This window comes from Aedes albopictus, chromosome 2 (assembly GCF_035046485.1).
Source record: "Aedes albopictus strain Foshan chromosome 2, AalbF5, whole genome shotgun sequence".
Lineage (NCBI taxonomy): Eukaryota > Metazoa > Arthropoda > Insecta > Diptera > Culicidae > Aedes > Aedes albopictus.
In genome coordinates this window covers 353,917,373-353,933,835 of record NC_085137.1, presented here as the reverse complement: position 1 = coordinate 353,933,835, position 16,463 = coordinate 353,917,373, and the positions used below count along the sequence as shown (strand labels likewise).

The following is a 16,463-nucleotide window of genomic DNA, read 5'->3' as shown; positions in this document are numbered from 1 at the left end:
CGCCTCAAAGGTACATATTTTCCTAATTGTTTGCAAGCATCTTTGGACGCTTTTATGTTGCAGCAATGATCCTAAAGCAAGAAGATCCCATCACTGCCTAACAAAGCAAGATCGATACCATTCTGACACGCGCGTTCAGTTCCCGCGCGCACTGGAATGGCAGACACAATAATGAATTGCGCTCCCCATGCATACCAACTAATCGATTTGCTATTTTCGGTATAAAAGTGCTTGTTCCCAGAGTCAGGATTATCAGTGATCGGAAGAAGCTTATCCAAGCATTGCATAAGTTAAGCTTCTGATTTTTGATCGGAGAGTATCAGTAAGACGTGAAAAGCAAGCGTGTAGATTATTTTGCAATACTAAAGACTCAGAAGTGATTCCTGTGAAAATGATGAAACTGGTGGCTATTTTTGCAGTGTTGTTTGGGATCAGTACGGCGTACTCGGTTCCAACCCAAAATGGTGTGTAGTGCATTATTAAAAGAAAAAGAAAGGAATAATGAAAGTGATATTAATTGTGTTTCTATTTAATCTGATAGGCTTCATGTATTATCAACAACCAATGGCTTACAGAACTGCCGAGCGCACCATGTATGGGGTTCACTACCAGAATCAGCAATTCAGAAATCAGCGAGTTGCTGCTTTCCCTCGTGGAGCACAACTGAACGGTAAGATTCTACAATACTTATCATTGTTGAAACATTACCTAACTAATTGAAACTAATTAAACCCCAAATTTGCAACACACAGGCGACGAAAGTGCTGATTTGCCTGATCAAGGATCAATTGCAGAGTCAGTCGCTGAAGCGTATCCTTCAGAGCAATTTCCGGTGGATCAAGAGCTCCAGCAAGATGTTCCAGCTGTGTACGAAGTCGAAGCCGAAGAGCCAATCGCTGATGATCCCTTAGCCGCTGCTCCAGCAGTTCCAGCCGTTGTTTCAGCTCCCATCCCAGAAAGGAAGAAAAAGAGGGTTCCCGTCCAGGTCGACTCGAATGAAGAGGAAGAGCAGGATGCTCAAGTTGGACGGCGTGCATCAGGAGACGCTGGTGCCTCGAATGCTTACTTCCCAATTAACTTTGGAGGTGCAAGCGGTGGAGCAATTGCCATTGCCAATTCATACAGTACTGGAACTGGAGGATCGGCAACCAGTACTGCTACTGCGTATGGAAGTCCAGCTACCGCTGAACTGCGGAGAACTTCCGCTGACCAACTGAGAAAAAGACCAGCTAAGCTCCGGGGACGACAATAAATTGAAATAGTGATATTTATGTAAGCACTGAACTAACACCTTTAGCTGATTATAACGTAAAATTTAGTTTTAACTAGAACACAACTCCAATCCAAACTAACAATAATGATTGAGACACTCTTCCTTTGTGTTAAGGAAATCATGTACATAGCCCTTCAATGTAAAAACCAAGCCGAATACTCAAATAAATGTGATTAAATATACAAAGTCCACAATATTTTATTATGTTATTTTCAGATTATCTGTTGTTTGTCGTAATCAAAAAATAGTGGAAGGGATGGGAACACTCACTTGCGAAGCGTTAGACTTACTTGCTGTTTTCTCAGCTCAGAAGCGTGCTATCAAGGAACGGTATGTGGAAGACCTTTACATTGTGGTTAGGTCTAAAATTTTGCCGAATAAAGAAGGAACCGCACACGAATTTGTTTTTTTTTATTCTTAATCACTTAACCTTATTACAGCTCTATTGTCCACTACGTGAGCGATTTCAGCGCCTAGATTCTATTTTTTCTATTCTACTTTATCGAACTGGTTGCTTTTCTGCTGCTTTCACTTTTCTTCTCTACACATGGTAGAAAGATGAGCACAAGGTTGATGAATGGCCGTTGTTCCTTTCCAGTCCGATTGGGGGTCCATTATGAGTAGCGGTTCGCCGATGTCCAGGTCCGTTTGAGCCACGGGGCTCAGAAGAGGGTCAGTGCCAGCCGCTCTCGTGGGAAGAGCAACTGACGAAAAATTGCAAGTGCCGGGGCTGGGAATCAAACCCATGACCATCCGCATATGAAGCGAACGTGTGACCAATCACGCCACGGGCCCCGGCTCACGAATTTGTTGGCTGGGAAAACATATTCGGATAGATTCAGCAAAATATGTTCCACCTTAGTATGACATTGGCGTTTTGAAACGGTTTGTGGCGAAAAATATTATCTTGAAAAATCTGTATCACCCATCAATTGAAAGCTTAGGATCTTCCTTTGCATTTAGGTTCACACCCCACCCCCCTCCCTCCACAGAGTTAAAACTTGTAGAACAAATTTTAAGTATAAAGGTGCGCCGCTATTTTCAAATTACAAATACAACTCAGGTAACCAATAAGCAGTTAAAGTGGCATTCATTTAGCGTTATATGCACCTTTACAGCAGGTTATTTAATGCCATTCTGCCGTATATGCGCCATAAGGGCTACTTAAATACAGGTTTTGGTCCGATATACGGCTGAAGCATTTAACCTTCCTGTTCCTCCGATTGTCAAAAATATAAACAAAAAAAAATTCCCTGCTCATTTTCCCCGCTTTCTCTTCTCAATCTTTTCCCTCGCTCTCTTGTGCAACTTTTGATACTTTGGGGCACTTTATGGAAGGTTGTTAGTTTTTTTTTGCTAATTTCTCCGAAACCGGGATTCGATCCCTGTTTCGTTTAACCCTGTGCTCGGGCATGTGCTGATAATTAACATTAATCGTAGGAAACGCATCAGGGGAGATTTATTTGCAAAAGACCTCTTTACTTTCATTGATTACCTTCGTATTCTACCAAAAGGATACCCAAATGATGCCGGTCCTACAGCCATGACACATAAATCAGAACGTTGTTGTCGTGTTGTTGTGTTGTACTTTTTGCTGACAGTTGTTAAGCAGCAGATCGATTGCTTATTTAGGGCAGCTTAGCAGCCTAACTGCTATTATATAGCAGTAAGCAGGTGGAATGCAGTTTTGAAACTGAAATACTGCTTATTTAAATGCTTATTGGTTACCTGGGAACTGCTCATTGCTGCTTACGAAATGTTGGTATAAAATAATTAAAAAAAAACAGATTAATCCACCTTGTGGTGATAATGCCTTTCTCGTCGAATATGTACTTATGATGTCGACGTACGCCGAGTTGTTTCTTAATAATAAAATACTTTATTTAGAAACACAAAAATTTTATCATAACCATCATCGTATTGGGAAAACTTATAAATGGCACTTATTCTGACGTTATGTTCAACGTATAGGTAGAGTTGAAACATGTCACACCTCTCAGTTGTCTGCTTGACCATCTCCACTATCACTGGAGGCCAATCAATACCAAGTCAAAAGTTCAGCTCATTGGACGCTGCGGCTTAATTATCCCAACAGTGGGGTGGCAATAATAACAAGCTGGGAGACGACTTCTTTCACAATCTCAGATCACTTTGACAAGGTTGTTTCTGCACTCTTTAGTCTATATTTAATCATTATTTATTACAAGATGTATGTAAAATTTGATAAAAAAAATGCATGCAAGTGATATTTTCCATACTGAATCCCATTCAAATTTCATCCACTTTACAGAGCCCAAGGGCGCAACCAATCACATCAACATTTTGGGCAGTAATGTTTGATGCAAAAGGGGATTGAAAATAAAATATTTCGAGATTGATGCGATTAAATGGTAAATTTCCCATACAATGCTGAACCATAAGAGTCATCGAAAAAAAAATGCAATTTAATATGTCGCATGCATAGGTTTGGTTCACTTTCGGTCACTTTCGGCGGGACACCCGGAACTGGATCTGGAACACTTTCGGTTCAGATACGGTTTGAGACTGTTTCCCTGCTTATCGTTCAACAAATTGTTGAAAAACTTTAGTTTGAACTCTGTTAATATGCACAACGTTCAAACTAAAAATGGTTAAAACGTCATTCTGCTCATGGAACGGAGTGAAATGGAACAAAATCAAAACAAAACAGCAAAAATGGTTACCTTCAGTTTGTTTTTCGACGTTTATAGAATTACTAGAAGTTCAAATTTGAAATAAACCCTCTTGGTTTGCATGAAAAGTCGTTCAAACCAACGGGGATAGACGGTATATTTGATCACTTTTAGTGGGACACCCGGAAGCGATTCCGGATTGGTACTGATATAGTCTGAAACTGTTTTCCTGCTAACCCCTCATCAGGTTATCGAGAAAGCCGCTGTTGCATGCATAATTTTGATTCACTATCATATTTAGTCACTTCCGGTAGGGCAACCGAAACCGATTCCTGAACACTGCCGGTTCATATATGTTTTGAGACTATTTTCCTGCTTACCTTTCATCAGGTTAGGCGTTGTCCATAAACTACGTAGACTTTTTTCGGACATCTCAGACCCCCCCTCCCCCCTCGTAGACTTTTCGTCATACAAAATTTTCGAAATTTATATGGAGCGTAGACTTTGGCCAGACCCCCCCGTCCCCCCCTAAGAGTCTACGTAGTTTATGGACAGCCCCTATCGGAAGAGCCGTTATTTGATGTGCCGCATGCATGGGTTTCGTGAACGGTTCAGATATAGTCTGAGACTAACTTTCAGCTTTCCGTTCATCAGGTTATCGGAAAAGTCGCTATTTGATGAGTCGCATTCATAGGTTTGGTTCACTTTTATATTTGGCCACTATCGATGGGACACCCGGAACCGGTTTCGGAACACTACCTATTCAGATATGGTCTGAGACAATTTTCCTGCTTACCGTTCATCAGGTTATCGAAAAAGCCGTTATTTGATGTGTCGCATGCATAGGTTTGGTTCACTTTTATACTTGGCCACGTCTGGCGGGACACACGGAACCGGTTCCAAAACACCACCAGTTCAGATATGGCCTGAGAGTATTATCCTGCTTAATGTTTATCAACTAAATGCAAGGCGTCCCAGTCAATACACGATCGCATATGATGTTGGATAGGATGCAAAAGTGGAAGCGATATACGCACACTTTACACGTGGTTAAATAGAAGCAGGTATGCATATGGCATCCACTTTAGCATCCTATTCAACATCATATAAGACTTTGCGTTAGCTGGGGTCTTAGTAAAGGTACCCAAAAAGGGTGACCTGACTGTACGCGATAATTGACGGGACATCATGTTACTGTGTATCGTTCTCAAAGTCCTATGCAAAGTGATCCTTAACCGGATACAGGAGAAGATTGACGTAACTCTCCAACGGCAGCAAGCAGGATTCCATGCCGGACGATCCGGTGTGGACCCTATTGTCACGCATCGGCTGATAGTCAGGATCTGGGAAACCAAACAGCTACCGGAGGAGTGGAAGGAAGGGGACCAGATCTTCACCGTACCGTCGTGCGGGGCTTCTTTATACACTTTTTCATGGTTTTTCAACTTTATGACATTATAACTCCCAGACTAGTGAATGAATTTCCGCAATTTTTATACACAATAATTGTGAGTATGTATGTAGGATGTATGCAAAATTTGAGCTAAATCCATCAATAAACAAAAAAGTTGTTCATACACCAATCGGACACATCTCATATAGAACCGGATGGGGGCTACTTTGGACATTTTTATCTATAACAAAACTGCATTTCAAATTCCAGGGTTATTTGGAAAACTACATTGTACCAATACTGTAGTATACTGTATCATACATAATTTCAATAAAAATATGCGTTTTAAGATGGTTCTGTGCTACCTTTGGTATTATGAGCAGCGTGATATTGCTATATAGACAGCCTGAAAAAAGGGACCATCAATCCTTTATTTGGGCGAAACGGTCATTTATAACGTATAACGATACAAATATTCGATTGTATATGCTACGTTGATACATTTTGAATGAATTGATCAACCCTTTGAAATTTATGAACTGTAGAAGCAATGCCTACAGACCAAATGTTCTGATACGTTATGTATATTATATTGGTTTATTCGATGTTTTTTCGCGTCCTGACAAGCAATAAACGGTCTGTTTGAAAAATAATTTCAACCAAATGAAGGGAAAACTATTGCTTTATAATAGTTCCTAAGACATCAAACAGATTTGAACCATATTTTGAATTCAAAAAATCCATATTCAAAAGTGTCCAAAGTAGCCCCGCATTTCAAAAGTAGCCCCGCACGACGGTACGGCAAATCCTCCAGAAATGCCGTGAATACCAGGTCCCAACGCATCATCTGTTCATCGACTTCAAAGTGGCATACGACAGTATCGACCGCGCAGAACTATGGAGAATCATGGACGAAAACGGCTTTCCTGGGAAGCTGACTTGACTGATTAAAGCAACGATGGACGGTGTGCAAAACTGCGTAAGGGTTTCGGGTGAACTATCCAGTTCATTCGAATCTCGCCGGAAACTTCGACAAGGTGACGGACTCTCATGCCTACTCTTCAACATCGCTCTGGAAGGTGTGATGCGGGCTCAACAGCTGGTGAACGATTTTCATAAAATCCGGTCAATTTGTGTGCTTTGCGAACGACATGAACATTATCGCCATTTCGAAGCATTTCCAGGTCGGACTGGTGGTGAATGCCTCAAAAACAAAGTACATGCTGGTAGGCGGAACCGAACTCGACCGCACTCGTCTGGGTAATAATGTTACGATAGACGGGGATACCTTCGAGGTGGTGGAGGAATATGTCTACCTCGGATCCTTACTGACGGTTGACAACAATGTGAGTCGTGAAATTCGGAGGCGCATCATCAGCGGAAGTCGGGCCTACTACGGACTCCAGAACTGTGGTCAAAAAAGATTTACCCACGCACCAAATGCACCATGTACAAAACGCTAATAAGACCGGTGATCCTCTACGGACATGAGACATGGACCATGCTCGAGGAAGACCTGCAAGCACGTTTCGGAGTTTTCGTGCGACGCGTGCTAAGGACGATCTTCGGTGGTGTGCAGGAGAACGGTGTGTGGCGGAGAAGGATGAACCACGAGCTCGCTGCACTTTACGGCGAACCGAGCATCCAGAAGGTGGCCAAAGCCGGAAGGATACGGTGGGCACTTGCGTGCGCAGCTTTTTCTTTTTTCTCGCTTGTTCTCTTTGTTGAACGCAAGAAAGAAATAGATTAAAGAGGGGGCAAAGTGCCCCCCTCTTTATGTATGTATGGTGGACTCATAATTGGATCTCCAACGTGGAGCTCCGTCGTCGATGTCACCAAAAGCCGATAGCGACAGAAATTCGGGAGCGAAAGTGGTGGTGGGTGGGCAGGTGCGGAAACGAAATCTGCAAGCAAGTGGTAGATTGGAACCCAGCAGGACATCGCAGCAGAGGCAGACCCAGAAGCTCATGGCGGTGCAGCCTCAACAACGAAATCAAGCAAGTCGTAATAAATTTGACCTCGCCACAGGTCAAGGCGATGGCTGGCAATCGTACAGCATAGAAATCTTTTAACTCGGGTGCCCGCGGGTGCCCAGGACTGAAAGTAGTACACAGAAAGAGACACTGAAATCTACACTTCACGTAAATATTAGAACGCTTAAATTTCCATTTTATTTGATTCGATTTTACATAAAAGAATCTCTTGCACGCAAAATTGTAATCAAGCTCCAAACTACAGACAACCTGTAATTTTACAATCCGATGCAGAATTGTGTTGAAAACGATGGAGGTCAATTTGTTACAGCGGACTCGATGTAACAATTTTGAACTGTGTAAGTAAGTAGCCATCATTGTTGCATTTATTGAAATATGTACATTTTATTCAATTCATGAAAGAAAAGAAAACCGTTGTGGATAATAGACACACTTTATTGAAGTGTGATGCTAAAAGCAAATTAACTAATCAGATAAATATATCACTAGGAGATGAAGTAGTGTCTCCAAAACTTTTTCACAACCATATTATTGTCGACCTTGAAATTTGGCGGGCCTTTTACGCAGCTGGGGAACAGGCACCCTTCTTAATCCAGCGGTTGCCGGGTTTCCATAGGCAGTTGCAGTGCTGGTGGCCGATCCTCCTTTACCGGTACTGTACGAATTGGCAATTGCAATTGATCCTCCACTTGCACTTCCGAAGTTAATTGGGAAGAAAGCGGAACCATTTGATCCTTGCCCAGCAGATGAATTCTGTTCATCCTCTTCACTCGAGTCGGCGTGAGCAGGTACCGTCTTCTTCTTCTTTTCTGGGACCGTGGCTGGAACTGCTGCAGATACAGCGGAAGCATCTACTGGTTCATCTTCGATGGAATCTTCAGCTTCGTCCTCGTAAACAGCTGGCACATCCTGAACAGGTTCTTCCTCGACAGGGAGCTGTTCTGAAGGATACGCATCAGCTACCGAATCTTCGTTGGGATCCTGGATAGGCAGTTCTGCACTCGCGTTGTCTGTGTGTTGGCAATCTGGTTGTCAAAATTCAATATTAGGTATAAGTTATATTGAGATAAAACCAAACTGAATCACACTTACCAATCGGATGCATGCCAGCATCAAAGTCAGATACACGTTGGTTACGGAACGGTTGATTCTTCAAGAGCACTCCATGCATGGTACGCTGGGCCCATTGCTGGTATCCCAATTGCTGTTGATAACCCAGGAAAGCTGCGAGGAGAATAAATTTGCAGAATTAGAATTACTTCAAAATAACAGTTTTTTATGGATATGCGAACCTACCATTTTGTCTGGGAATGTAGTATCCTGCGGTAATTGTGCACAGGGCAGTAAGAACTACTACAACCTTCATCATTTTTTGCGTAATTTTAAACTTTCTTCAAATCACCTGTCTCTAATTCTAAGACCAAAAATCAGGAGCTAAACTTATGCAAGGCTTTGACAAGTTTCCACCGATGACTGATAACTTCTGCGCTGCAAATAGGTGTTTTATACCGAAAATAGCTAATCGATTAGTTGGTATTCATGAGTGGTAGATCATTACACATTGATTCCTTTGTTTCAGTGCGCATGGACGTATAGCTCTTGTTTTCACTTGTCTCGATGGAACACATGTTTTGCGGCAGAAATGGATTTTTATGAATGAAATTTACGCGATGATCGATTTCCTCGAAGTGTTAAGTAGATATTCATCTAGTTTGATCAATTTAGCCTCATGCTTCTGATTCACATGTTATAAGTTCAGCATAGAACAGAATTGCTCATAAAATGCGGCATCTGCTATAATAGCTTGCGATACAATCAAATTAGAGCCACAATAAATTATCGTTTACGACCATGGTGACCACCCACATATATTGTGTTGTATAGCTTATCGGACAAAGGTTGATTTTTATACAAAATTTGCCAGCTTTGGTTTGCTTTGATAAATTTAGCAGAATCTTGCACATATGTAACTATAAATGTGATGATTTTTTTTTCTGTGTAGGATGTACAAAAAAATTCAAATAGGGTATGGGGATGCATCGTTGGTATTGCATTGTCCCCTCGTACGGCCTATGCCACACGTGAATCAAAAATTCAGCCGAAGTTCACAACAATACAACAAATAAGCATAATTCGAGAAATAAAAATGTATGCGTCAAAAAATTTAACATTTCATTTTAGGTTTGGCATTTTAGAGCATAAAAATGAAATAAAAATGTCATTTTGTTTTGCTCTTTTAGACGCTATGACGCTTCTGCCTTAGAGGGTAGTCTGCACACATGAACATAAATGCCATGATTCTGGAATATATTGAATTGACCGATAGCTGAACATTTGATGTGACGGTCAAAGACACTATTTTGAACTTGTATATTTGTTTTCAACAAATGATATCTAGGAGAAATTGTGTATTTTCGGCAGTTTTGTTAATTTCGTCATGGATTTTTTTTTGAAAGCTTTTGAACTCATAATTCACCTCACATCCTTCCCAACCAAACTGATTTCTACAACCAAGTTTTAGAAAATTTGGCCGACAACCACCCACCCTTTAGCTTTAGCTCAAAAATCACTTCACTTGTACGAATGCGCACATTGGCTCCCAGATCGATGAGCACCTCTCCTCCTGTGCACATCCAGCAGCGGTTCCTGTTTCCTCCTTTTCCTGTCAACTATGGTCCAGGGGACCTCCTGATCCGGCCTAACTTGTGGTTACTGAGAAACTAGCAATGGCCGTAACTCCCTATTCCCTTCAATCCGGAACGGGCCGACCTATTCAGGCCCATCCTTCCCAGTTTTTTTGGACGCCTGGTTGGGGTCCGACTTACCAGCATTACTACCGGCTTTCAGAGTTAACAACCGCCTAGCCTTGGGGTCGCCCGAAGGCTGCCTCACACGCTTCTGGGAATGTTTACCCTAAGTAGTCGCACCCGCTGCACTCTTTAGGCTACCCGCGAAAGCGAAGGCCTCCGTCTGGGTAGACCAGAGCGTTAATGATTAATCATAAATTTAATCATGATTAATGATCAATGATTAAGATTAATCAAAATCAATAATCATAATCACATAAAAATATCATTTAATCATTAATCATTAATCTTAATCATACTGCTTTCGCAATTTAATCATTAATCAGTAATCATAAGACAATAAATTTAATCAATCATTAACTCCTAAACTACCAAGGGTCCAAAAAAAGTCGGAAGTCCAACTTTGACAAGGCATTTCTCGGCCGTTTTTCAACCGATTTCAAAACTTTTTTTTTGCGATGGAACCGGACAGGTTTCAAGATCATCGTCCATTTAAAAAAATATAAAATAGATGCGTCTACCCAAAGTTATTAAACAAAAGGCACTTCCTAGTTTTTTTGAGAGCGCATTTTTTGCGCACATTGATCAATAAAACAAAATTTAAAGCGATGACATATGTTTTTTTCGACTCTAAATCATGCGTACAGCTGGAGTGAACATGTTTATGTAAAATTAGTGATTTTTCAGTACACTGATATTTTATCTTACTCAAAAAACTGCTAAAATACCCTATTTTTCACATAAAATAAGCAATAATTCAAAATTCAAAGCGATGACATATAGATTTTTTGGTCTTAAATTGTTTGTAGGATTGTACTCGACATTTTTGATGAACAATGAAAATGTACTAATTACACTCTTATTTTGTTTTACCCGGAAAACTACGAAAATTCCATACTTTTTACACAAAGTAGTCAACAAAACTAAATTTCAAACGATAACATCTAGTTTTTTAGCCTTGAAATGTTCGTAGCAGTTTGGGGGACATACTTGAAGAATAATAGTGATGTTTTCATTACACTCAAATTTTGATTCACTCAAAAATCAACGAAAGTACCAAATTTTTCACGCAAAGTGGTTAACAAAAATAATGGCTTACAATGCAAAGTAGTGTTTTACCTTTAAATTTTTCGTGAAAGCGTACTGGACGTTATTGATGAGTTATAGTGATGTTTTCATGACACACTTAATTTATTTTACTCGAAAAGCTACAAAAATACCATAATTTTCATACAAAATAGTCAATAAAACAAAATTTAAAGCCATAACATGTAGTTGTATGGCCTTAAATTTTCCGTTACAATGTACTGGACCTGCTTTTGATAAAAGGTTGATGTTTACATTACACTACTATTTGGTAGTTCGCGGGAGTTTTTACCCCCTCAGTAGTTTAAGTGTTAATCATTCATCATAAAAATGATTTACCGTATAAAATATATGATCCAAATTGAATTAATTTGAATGCTGTTCTGAAGACTTAAACCTTTTTTCCCTTTTTTCATGCAGGTCATTTTGATGCATTTTCAATTTATGTTCCTTTTTATGCCCTACAGTATTGTGCATAAGAAAATGAAGTAGCCAGTGCCCGCGAGTGGGTGTGTTTTTGTTTTTGGCAGCATTTTTTTTTTTCGTGTTCGGTTTTCTGCATTCGGCTGATCATCTGACCGGCCCTACGCCACCCGGATTGCTGATACGGGAATAAAAAAAAGTTTCGGACGGTATAGAGTTGAGTGTCTCGGTCTAATAGAGTCCGTGAGTTTGGTTTGCTACTTATTTAAGTGACTGTTCACCGGCGGATCCGAGTGGTTACTTTTTGGCGTTCGTAGTGTCCGTTTGTGATGTGCGCGTGCAATAGATGAAGCTGTGGGTAACAATCAGAGCGGAGTACATATGCATCTGGTGTAAATAGACGCCTGATGGACAGCTGGCGAGAACCATCATCAGTGACCGGAGCGGCAGCGATAAAATTCAGCTAAGTTAACCGTATTTCTTTTGTATTGTGTGCATGAAGCACGCTGGGGTGACACGATTGGAAGGTTGGAAGTGGTGAGCAAATGAAAAACAGTAACGCTGCTTATGACTAATTGACCACTTATCGAATATTTGAATGAACCATAATATATCTTCGTCATTCCATGTGATGCTAGCGTATCACTGGGAAAGGGTAATACCATTTTCCATTTCAGATTTGTAATCGAACACCCGACCCCCAACAAGGAACAAGATGGGAAAGGAATCAAGGAGCTGATTCAACGCAACCAACAATATGTTGTGCACCTGAAAACGTTGACCAAACGTATCCTATACACTTTACCCTTCCACTAATAACATCCAAATTCCCGTGACACCTAGGCCAGAAAGGATGTAGAGGTCTCTATGCACTTTCTTAGGTGTCCAACTAATCTTCCTTTCCCATCCCTCAGCTGTCGCAAGGACGTGGCCAGGGCAGCACTCGACCGTTGGAGGATTGTGTCAATCTTGTCTAAGAGTCATGGATTAGCCCCAAATCTTTGTGCTTTGGTAACGGACAGGAAGGATGCAACCCTCATAACAGCGGTCCAGGACTGTACCACCTACGAATTTGTGCGACTTGCTTAATGCTAATGCTAATGCTAATACAGTATTGTGCATAAGAAAATGTAATAAAAACGGTAACCATTGCAATGGTGGCCAGGAGATGCTTGTAGGGACGAGCAAAGGGAAGTCACAGGGGGTTAAAAATGGGTTTCAGCTTGGTATCAGGAGATCTCAAGAGCGTTTGAAGGAGTGCTTCAGGGTGTCTCAGGAAACTTTCAGGCAGTCTCAGGGGAATTCCAGGGGGCCTCAGGGGATTCCTAAAGAGTTCTGGCGAGTCTTAGGGGCGTATCAAGGTGTACCAGAAGGCATAGGGGCGTATAAGGGGTCTGAAGGGGTTCCAAGGGGTAAAGGTAGTTTTGGGTCTTAGGGGATCCAAAAGGGTTTCAGGGGGGTACCGGGAGGTCAGGCCGGGGATATTGATTCTCGGAGTAGGTTTTAGGGGCTTTTACGGGGATATTTCAAGTAAAAATATGGCGAAAACACAGCTTCAATTTTAAAGAACATTAATCTGAAGAACCAAAAGACAGTATTCGCGGAAAATTTAAACGATTGGCTACCTGCTGGTTGTTGTGTCCAATCGATCAAATTTTCAGCGCAAACTGACATCCGGTATCGGTACTCTTGCAAATTCGAAGTGTAGCTTCGTCATATCTTCAGTAAGTTTCAGAGGATTTTCGACGGATTTCAGAGGCGTAACGCAGGTGGGATTTGGGAGCATTTCAAGAAATTTCTGAGGGTTTTTGTTGGATTTTGGGGGCATTGCGAAGGTGTTTTCGATAGTTTACGGAGGGTCTCAGGTGCGATACATGGGGTGCATGGGCATTTTCGAAATTTCGGAAGCATTTCAGGAAGCTTCAAAAGATTTCGGAGCTCTCGAAGGGTCTCATGTGAGTTAGGTGAGTTGCAGTGTTTGGGAAAATTCCAAGGCGTTTCAGGAAATTTCAGAGGACTTGCAGAGACCTCTTAAAACTGAAGCCCTTGAAACGCCCCTGAAACCTCCATAGTCTAACCGGAATGCCTTTGAAATTTCCCTAATCAAATTGGAGAAATGCCCCGGACACCCTAAAATGATCCTGAAACCCCCTGATATGACCCTACTTGAAATGACTCGAAACGCGAACTCGATTCACTCATTACAGCTCTGATTAATGCACAAATTTTCCTCGGACATAAACGTTTTAATTTGAGAACCCGCAGCCAATGACATAAAAACAGGTTCCGGTGTAATGTAATTAATTATTCCTTTTTTCAAAAGTCTTCGATACAGAGTTATTTTTTCAAGGCTAGTTTCCACTTCGTACGTGTTGTGCAATAACGTAGGACAAGTAGGTAATGATCAAGTAGGTAATGATCAAGTATAAAATGATGTCTATTCAAAAATTATTGGAACGGTTCGCAGATGGCAAGTTCAATGTAACAACAACTGTAACGTATCCCGAATTCAAATGGAGCTGTCACTTTTCCTCGCGGAAAATAGTTGTCGAAATACGTGTATCTGCCTAAGGATACCCAGGCAGAGTTCAAGTACTGACGATCAAAATGTGATATTGGTTTGTTTGAGATAAGAGGTAAAAGTACTGAAAATAATAACAAAAAAATGTTCTTGAACCATCTAACTTATAGCAAAATATGATATTTGAAGATCAGTCAAATAGCTCACTGCTATTAGTTAGATCTTACCAAGAATTAAATGTGCTATGATGATGATGTTCCAGGAGTAAAATTGAGATATTATTTGCAGTACTTTTACCTCTTATCTCAAACAGACAAATATCACTTTTTGATCTCCATATCAAAATATGCTATTATTGAGTTTTTTTCCTCTGCTCGGGTAAGCAACATAGGGCGGAATTAAAAGGTGCGAAACTGATTACACTCATTCGAAGAGGGTCCCAAGGAACAATTCAAAGTCATTAATAAGCATGCATGTCGAACTATTGCTGGTTTATAACATTCGCAGCTGAACAAAATCAAATGTTGAATAATAAGCTGAAATGATGCTATTTATATTGTAAATAAGCCAAAATGCAACATTTGGCATGCATGTGAACAACAATTTAATTACAAGCTTAACAAACGTCAGCAATTTTTGTTTGTTCGATTTGCCCTTACTAGCTTTAAAATAAGCTGAAGAAGAACTTTTGTCTACGCGTTAAAAAGCTTGAGTTCCACAGTTTCCGATAGCTGATTATTGTGGTCTACATAAGTTGAACAAATGCTTTTGATGTTTAATACTCCAGCTATTGTGGGAACGTTCAATAATGTTTTAACAGTAAGCTATATAAACGGATTTATGGTATATTTGTTCGATTATCACTTTTCGATTGAACAACAGGTCAAAGTGATTATAATAGAGCAGTACTGGAACGTTCCTAATTTATAAACATGTATTGATCTTTGTTGCACACCAATGCAAAATATTCGAAACATTGGCAAATTTTCGTAGCAATTTCAAAGTTGTGATCATCTTCAGACCTTTTTTTTAAATAAATATTTACAACCTTCCATAAATCTGAATATTGATCTTTCACAGCATTGTGAAGATGTTACACTCTCAGCGAGCAACTTACCAATTCCAGGATGGCGTAGTCGGCAAGGCATGCGACGGGTGATTAGGAGATCACGAGTTCAAATCCCAAGTTGAGAAATTTTTAGAAGAGCTTGTGTGTTATTAATGCGTCGAGATGCGACAATGTGTTTTTGTTTTCGCAGCAGGTTATTATAGCTGAATACAAGTTTAATATGAGGCTGATATGAAACAGATTACTTCCGACTGTAAAGCCTGTATCGCGCTTGCAGAAAAGATTGCTGAATAACTTCTCCACTTTTGTTTGAACAACGCCTGATTACAAGCTGTGATGAAATAATGTTAAACTGTAATTCAATCAAATGTGGAATAAAAATGTTATTGCAATGTTGGTTAAATGAGTGAATGTTCCTTGGGTATTCTGCTAAGAGGGTTTGAAAAGTCGGTACAAGATCATGTATACTTTTATTCGGATGATCTGGCTACTATTAAAGCACTTGCTCCGAACAACAAGATCCAAGTTTGTTATCGCTTGTCGAACTCAAATCAAGCAGATAAACTCTTACATCGCTTGAAATGAACTGGTTGATGAGTTAGCTCGCACTACTGGGGCATCACATAGTTTCATTGGTCAGCTGTTCAGGTATCGAAGTGTTAAATCCAGCTTCAGATTGAAACCTGGACTGCCACTCAGCACAAACAATACTAGAATAGTTTGGACACATGTCGTCTAACAAAATTGTATTGTACTGAGCCATCTCTAGGGACGGCTAACAAATCTCCAGGGGTGACTAACAAATCTGTATAAGCAGAATAGCAGCATACTGATCGGTCAAAGCGTTGACTGGCCACTGCCGACTCAGCTGACACATGACGAATATTCAGCAAGCAGATTCACTTCTATATGCTAGCTGTCAATGTGATTATGCAACTTCGTATAATTTGATATGTATATGTCCAGTTTTTACGCAATTACCTTTTCGAGAACTCGGAAAACAAATATCAAATGAAAATGTCTTTAGAAACCTGTTCTTTGAGGATATTATATTGTTCTTGGCCCCTGTGGTAATGAGCTATGAGCTCTTTTTACGCTTCATGCGTAATTACAGTGCTTTTTTAGTGCGCTGTTTGAGCCCATTTGTGGTACGCATAAGTGACGATTGTATTCCCCTTCCTGTCCTTTTCCTTATCCCATTCCTCATTCATTTTCCTCCCTCTCTCGAATAGATATGATGCAAATG

The 16,463-nt window shown here is 40.5% G+C and overlaps 2 protein-coding genes across 2 annotated transcripts; one reads left to right on the top strand and one right to left on the bottom strand.

Moving 5' to 3' along the window:
• The first annotated feature begins 236 nt into the window (after positions 1–236).
• LOC109416681 (uncharacterized) lies at positions 237–2,158 on the top strand. The gene is made up of 3 exons (XM_019690745.3): positions 237–464; positions 542–670; positions 753–2,158. The coding sequence occupies exons 1-3, from the start codon at positions 392–394 to the stop codon at positions 1,250–1,252; spliced, it is 702 nt and encodes a 233-aa protein (XP_019546290.2). The 5' UTR covers positions 237–391; the 3' UTR covers positions 1,253–2,158.
• A 5,371-nt stretch (positions 2,159–7,529) lies between these two features.
• On the bottom strand, positions 7,530–8,804 carry LOC109416670 (uncharacterized). The gene is made up of 3 exons (XM_019690725.3): positions 8,608–8,804; positions 8,404–8,535; positions 7,530–8,336 (listed from the first exon to the last, which is right to left on the bottom strand). The coding sequence occupies exons 1-3, from the start codon at positions 8,678–8,680 to the stop codon at positions 7,840–7,842; spliced, it is 702 nt and encodes a 233-aa protein (XP_019546270.2). The 5' UTR covers positions 8,681–8,804; the 3' UTR covers positions 7,530–7,839.
• Between the last annotated feature and the right edge of the window lie 7,659 nt (positions 8,805–16,463).

What these genes read in the sequence shown, in the direction of transcription:
- LOC109416681 (XM_019690745.3), top strand. Translation starts at nt 392, where the DNA reads ATGATGAAACTGGTGGCTATTTTTGCAGTGTTGTTTGGGATCAGTACG. An exon ending in CTCGGTTCCAACCCAAAATG is followed by an intron (nt 465 to 541) that starts GTGTGTAGTGCA and finishes TTAATCTGATAG; the next exon opens with GCTTCATGTATTATCAACAA. An exon ending in TCGTGGAGCACAACTGAACG is followed by an intron (nt 671 to 752) that starts GTAAGATTCTAC and finishes TGCAACACACAG; the next exon opens with GCGACGAAAGTGCTGATTTG.
- LOC109416670 (XM_019690725.3), bottom strand. Translation starts at nt 8,680, where the DNA reads ATGATGAAGGTTGTAGTAGTTCTTACTGCCCTGTGCACAATTACCGCA. An exon ending in CTACATTCCCAGACAAAATG is followed by an intron (nt 8,536 to 8,607) that starts GTAGGTTCGCAT and finishes TTCTCCTCGCAG; the next exon opens with CTTTCCTGGGTTATCAACAG. An exon ending in TGCTGGCATGCATCCGATTG is followed by an intron (nt 8,337 to 8,403) that starts GTAAGTGTGATT and finishes TTTGACAACCAG; the next exon opens with ATTGCCAACACACAGACAAC.